At 43.5% G+C, this 6,000-nt stretch overlaps 1 protein-coding gene across 1 annotated transcript in view; it reads right to left on the bottom strand.

Annotated features, from left to right (window-relative positions):
- Nucleotides 1–218: 218 nt before the first annotated feature.
- Nucleotides 219–6,000, bottom strand: part of LOC144492625 (interleukin-15-like) — a 61,664-nt gene continuing 55,882 nt past the window's right edge. Inside the window, exon 8 of the mRNA XM_078210850.1 lies at nt 219–3,761. Coding sequence (XP_078066976.1) covers nt 3,660–3,761 — 102 coding nt within the window. The 3' untranslated portion in view covers nt 219–3,659. The remainder of the gene's footprint in view (nt 3,762–6,000) is intronic.

The raw sequence follows: 6,000 nt of genomic DNA, 5'->3' as shown, positions 1-6,000 counted from the left end.
AAAATTCAGGCCTCTATCTGGAAACTAAACTCTCCATTTTTAAAAATCAAGGTTTGTTCTCCTAAGCATCAAGTACACATACTGGTTATTTTCTTTAGCCAACCAGAAATTAATGGAATTTATTTGGCACTTGGGCAAATAATTTGTTCACGCAGGTCAAACTCAAGAATAGGACAAAATCATTGAATTCCAATACAAATTGGAGCTGAACACATACATGTGAACATCTGATTTTAATAGTGTTAAAGCAGATACTTTTATATTCAATTACCGCATTTTAGTGGAAAATTTTTAATACTAAAGATACAGTTCCTCATCAGCTGGAGATCACAAAATTATCAACATCAATAAAATTATCAATAATTGCATTATCTATGGCACAGGATTGAGTTTGTGAGGAATAATACATATTTCCACCCAATTTAAGAATTATTACACATTATATGGGGAAGAAATAAAACTTCAACATCAGTTCCATTGCATGTCACTGTACAAACATTACAGGGCAAGATTCATTTTTGTGTAAGTACACTTTTTTTCCAAAAAAGAATTCTGTTTCCAAGATGGGCAGGGTTTTGAAAGTGCTATGCACAGAACAGTCAAACTTTCCCTTATTGCTTAAAGGGAGACCTGCCTATTATTTTAAACAAAAGCTGTAATGGGTTAACAGTGAATAATTCAGGTGGCAATTTGAATGCCCAGTTGAAAACAGCAGCACCCCAATAAAATCTAGCTGGAACTACTATAAAGGAGGAAATTAGCACTGGCTATATATTTTTTTGTAAATATGACTAATATTGGCTTATAGAAAAATATGTAGCTTTATGGCTGGTTCATCATCTGGTTACCTCCTCGGGATTACATTATTGTACGATAGAAGCAACTTAAGGGAACATTTATAGATGTGGCTATGAATCTGCACATTGGGAGAGAGCATTATGTTTAGTTGTCACCCATGGCTCAGTTACTCTCAAGCTATTGATTGTCACTGAGATGGGTAAACTGGCTGCCTGAGATTGGTAGATTATCACTTGGTGGTGTCACTGGAGCTGACAGAGCACTGATAAGAACACAGGGAATAGGAGCAGGAGTAGACCACATGGCATGTACAGCTTGCCCTGCGAGTCAATATCATGGCTGATCTTCGGCTTCCATTCCACTTTCCTGTCTGCTCCCCCCATTATCTTGATGCCCCTGACAGACCAAAAATCAATCTACCCTAGCCTTAAAATATTCAGTGATGGAGAATCCAGGATCTTGAGTTCCAAAGGCCCTTTAAGTGATTTCTCTTCATCTCTGTCCTAAATGAATGGCCCCACATTCCTGAGATGGTGTCCCTGGGTTTTAGATTTTCCAACCAGCAGAAACGATCTCTGTATCAGCCCCTTCTGAATATTGTATCTTTCAATGAGATCACATTTCATTGTTCTTGAACTCCAGTGAATATAAGCCTCTTGCCAGGTTGGCATCTGTGCCAACTCTTACTTCGCTTGTCTATTATAAACAAGCCAAGTGGAAACTAAAGTGATTCTGAGCAGGTGGCGATTGGTGGTGACTTGGGCCTGGTGTTAAAACCCTGTGCCCTGGGCACTGTAACCATCATGGATCAGCATTGAATTTACTTTAAACGGTCTCTGCTGTGAAGACGAGGAACCCTTGGAATCTTCATGCAGATCTCAGGGTGGGTGGGAAGTGAGGGGGGGAGGGGTGGGGGGGGGGGGGTGAGTGTGTGTAGGCACACTGACCCACGGATGAAAATTCCTGCCCCCAAGCTCCGATTCTGTCCAACATTTGTACTCCTTTGGTAGTGCCCACATCAAGTCATTCCCAACATTTTTATTAACTATTAAAAATAGGATATGGCACGTAGAGCAAAGTTTTGAAAGAAGGTTGCAAAAAATAAATTCTAGACTTCATTTTTGCATGAAGAGAGAGGTTGCCCAATCATATTTTAACCTATTGAAATGAACAGGCTACTATTGGCATTCTAATGTGAAAACCCAGATCCTCGTGTCAATTGTTATCCTAGTCACTGCAGCGTAATTCAAATCTGAGATGCTGGGTGAGATTTAATTCTGTGGGAGGGTGGCAAGTTGGGACCCTGATACTTTCCTGATTTCACTCTGATTAAGCTCATGGCGGGAAGACCAGTGGCTTTGGTGGTATTTCCGCTCCGGGTTCCTTGAATTCAGGGAAGGCCTTTTGCTGGCCTGTCAAGTGCCTGAGTGGCAAATTCAGCAATCCTTCCCGAAAAGAGATGACGCGAGGTTCCCGTCAGCTCTCCAGCTGGTGGGTGTGACCCTCATTGTATCCATTATATCCAGAACATCATCCGAGCTGTTTCAACGATGATATTTTAAGAAAATAGAAGTGGTAGAATTTAACGCATCCCAGTGGCAGATTTGCAGGCGTGTGGGCCTGTAAAGTTCCCTGGTTGGCCCTCCTGTCACACTCTTGCCTGTCCGACATCTGCCCGCAATTCTATGGAGAAGGGGGCAAGACCTAGGGCAGTCCAATTAACCGTTCCCCAATTAAGGCCCCAGAACATTTCCCCCCCAGGCCTTGATTTTGAGGATTGCAGGAAGAATTCAGAGACAGAGAAGCCCGGCAGGTCTCCCTATTAGGGCCTCAGGTGTTAAGGTAGTGACACTTCCCTCAAGGGCTCCCATTCCACATCAGGCAGCCTTTCCCAAGGCTTACTCACCACAGGTGTTCTTTCTCCTGACCTGATGTTCCCCCAACAAGACCTCACCACTCTCTCCCCAACTTCCCCAGACCTCCCCTTCTTTCCTTGCTGAAAATCTCCACACATTTGCCTGGTCCTGGACCCCAGCACTTTGAAGAGTGAATCAGAGAGTTAAATGGCTCTGGGGCCTCCGTGATGGGCAGGGATGCATTCCCCACTGACTCTTCAGGTGCCAGGGTTCCTGCCGACTACGTAAAGAGCTCAGGTTGTGTAGAAATACATTAAAACCAAAAAGAACAGAAGCAGCTTTACCCTTTAGCACCATCAGTTGTGTCAAAAGGGAGCCATAACATGTTAGTCATCCAGTGTTTAGTTTAGTCTTTTATCTGAAACTTGCCTCTTTCTGATCCTATGATTTAATTCTATCATGCCCTCTGATCAAAGTCAAGTTGAGTGAGAGGAGCAGGAGGTGGGGAGAAGTTTAGGCACACGTCATTTTAAAAACTTTTTTGTAATTTTAAATCAATTGCATATTAAAGGTACATTCCAAATCACATCTGAATCTGATTGTTAAATGGCTAAACATACATCAATGTTTTGTTTTAACTCTTTCCCCTGGCCCAGAACCTCTTTATAACTCCAAAAACTGGTATTATTGGAAGAGATTCTGACAAAGTCTACATATTTTTGATTGGATTAGTGAAAATTATCCATACAGTTTTTATGCACTGTACATATTATGAACTTCATATTATGTAATTCATAGCTCCATCATTTACAAAGAAAATAAATTTCACTATAGTTTCCATAAAAATATATATACACAATATAAACATTAAATTTTGTGCATTTGCATACAATACATGAGGTTAAGTTAAATTAAAAAAATCAAACTTATAAAAACTCATTTTGATATAAAAAAAATCATACTTCACAATTTCCATACCATGCAATATGGTTTATACAAGAAGTATTATAATCCTTTATACATATGCTGAAGAAGAACTTCAAAGGCCTTAAGAAAATCTGTTACATTTTTCTCTTCGAATTCTTCACATCTTGTACAGTTCTCTGGCTACATTGAAAACACAGGGTTAGGACTACAACAACAACAAAAGATCTTTGTACACCAATTTTAATGCAATGTACCTGCTTAACCTAATCTCACCTGGCCAGCATTTATTGCCCATCCCTACTGACCCTTGGCTAGGCCATTTCAGAGTGCAGTTGAGAGTCAACCACATTGCTGTAGCTCTGGAGTCGAAAGTAGGCCAGACCGAGTAAAGACGGCTGATTTCCTTTCCTAAAAGGGACATTAGTGAACCAGGGGGGTTTTCCAACAATTGACAATGGTTTCATGGTCATCAGTAGATTAACTCCAAATATTTTTTATTGAATTCAAAACTGCCATGGAGGGATACGAACCCGGGTCCCCAGAACATTAGCTGAGTTTCTGGATTAATAGTCTAGTGATAATACCACTAGGCCATCATCTCCCCTAAATGGTAAAGAATCATAGAATCCCTACAGCGCAGAAAGTGGTCATTCGAACCTGCACTGACAACAATCCCACACAGGCCCTATCACCATAACCACACGCATTTACCCAGCTAATCTCCCTGACACTAAGGGGCAATTGAGCAATCCACCTAACCCACACATCTTTGAACTGTGGGAAGGACCGGAGCACCCGGAGGAAACCCACGCAGACACGGGGAGAACGTGCAAACACCACACAGAGGGTGGGATTTTATAACCTCGCTCATCCCAAAACCGTAAAATCCCACCCTAGGTCAACGGATCTTTCCATGGTCCGCCCCTCACCTGCTCCGATTCCCGTGGCAGGCGGGCCGGTAAACTTCTGGCCAGACAGTCACCCGAGGCTGGAATTGAACCCAGGTCCATTGAGCTGTGAGGCAGCAGTGTTAACCACTGTGCCACCTTGCTGCCCAAAGAAGTAAAAATAAATCAGAGCCCAGTACCAAATGACCAAATAGAATACTGAAAAGGCACTCAAAGGGGAGATCCAATTACACTGCAATATATTTGTACTCAGGCGTGGATCTGATACATTAGATTTAATAGTTTGCTTTCAAACGCAACTCAGGCAACGAGAGGAAATAACTTTGCAAGTCTGGATAGAAAGCGAAATGGAATCAAGAAGTTGCAGACATGGAGGAAACATTTCTGCTCCCCTTTATTTAAGGTGACATCGTAAATGCGGCCTTAATACATGCGTTTATGATTTCAGTAAATATAACAAACTCCCCACTCCTCTCATTAAATGTGGGATAATTCTATTCAGGTTACAGCCAAATGGGGACAGCAATGTGGAGTCAAACGCGAGGATACTTATGAGCTGCCGTTAACTTGTGATGAAGCAATCAAGTACTTTTCTAGGTTTACACTTTGAACGTAAATTTTGCACATTCCCACTGCGCGGTGACCATAGAATTTCTCGGACAGCCTTCTCACTGGACTCCCACCTGTCACAACCTCACCACTATTTTATGCTTGGACAGGTGGGGACTGGCCTGCTGTGAAGTTGCAGAGAGGTCAGGGTGGGCCAGAGCCTGGTGGGAAGGCTGCCTGGGAAATTTTAGAGGGGAATGTAAAATTCTGCTATTGGTCCCTTAAGGGCAGCTTCCTGGCCAACCACAATTTTCAGGCTGGTAGGAGTTCAGGGTCAGGAGAGAGGCTCAAAAATGGACCGTGCTTCAGCCTCAGGTGAGAAAGTGGAGGTGGTGGGCAGGCATTGGGCATTCCCCCCCCACCCCGAGAAGGTTCAGACCTGCAGGTCCTTCTCCACCCCACAACCCCGGCCTCTCTACCAAAACCCCTAACCTGCTCTGCCCATTCCCTTGGTCTTGACCTCCCCTCCCCACCCTGCTATCCCCACACTTAGCAGATGATCATGAAAAGATTGAGTAGATTTGGGCACCTTACCCATAAATCACTTTCATTCAATTATCTGAGGTCTTTCTTGCTGCTTATTTGCCCCGTGCCCCAATTATACACGTTCCTGGGCACAAGTCCATTGGAAATGTATCAAGACGCAGGGGCGGCACGTTGGCACAATCGTGAGCACTGCTGCCTCACAGCACCAGAGACCCAGGTTCGATTCCAGCCTTGGCTGACTCACTGCATGGAGTTTGCATTGAGTTTGCATTTTCTCCCCGTGTCTGCGTGGGTTTCCTCCCACAGTCCAAAGATGTACAGGTTTGGTGGATCAGCGGGATAAATGCATGGGGTTACAGGGATAGGGCAGGAAGTGGGCCTGGGCAAGATGCCCTGTCAGACTCAATGGCCCGAAT

This window comes from Mustelus asterias, chromosome 1 (assembly GCF_964213995.1).
Source record: "Mustelus asterias chromosome 1, sMusAst1.hap1.1, whole genome shotgun sequence".
In the NCBI taxonomy this organism is placed as follows: domain Eukaryota; kingdom Metazoa; phylum Chordata; class Chondrichthyes; order Carcharhiniformes; family Triakidae; genus Mustelus; species Mustelus asterias.
The sequence above is the reverse complement of the archived record's forward strand: the minus strand, read 5'-3'. Positions and strand labels throughout refer to the sequence as shown.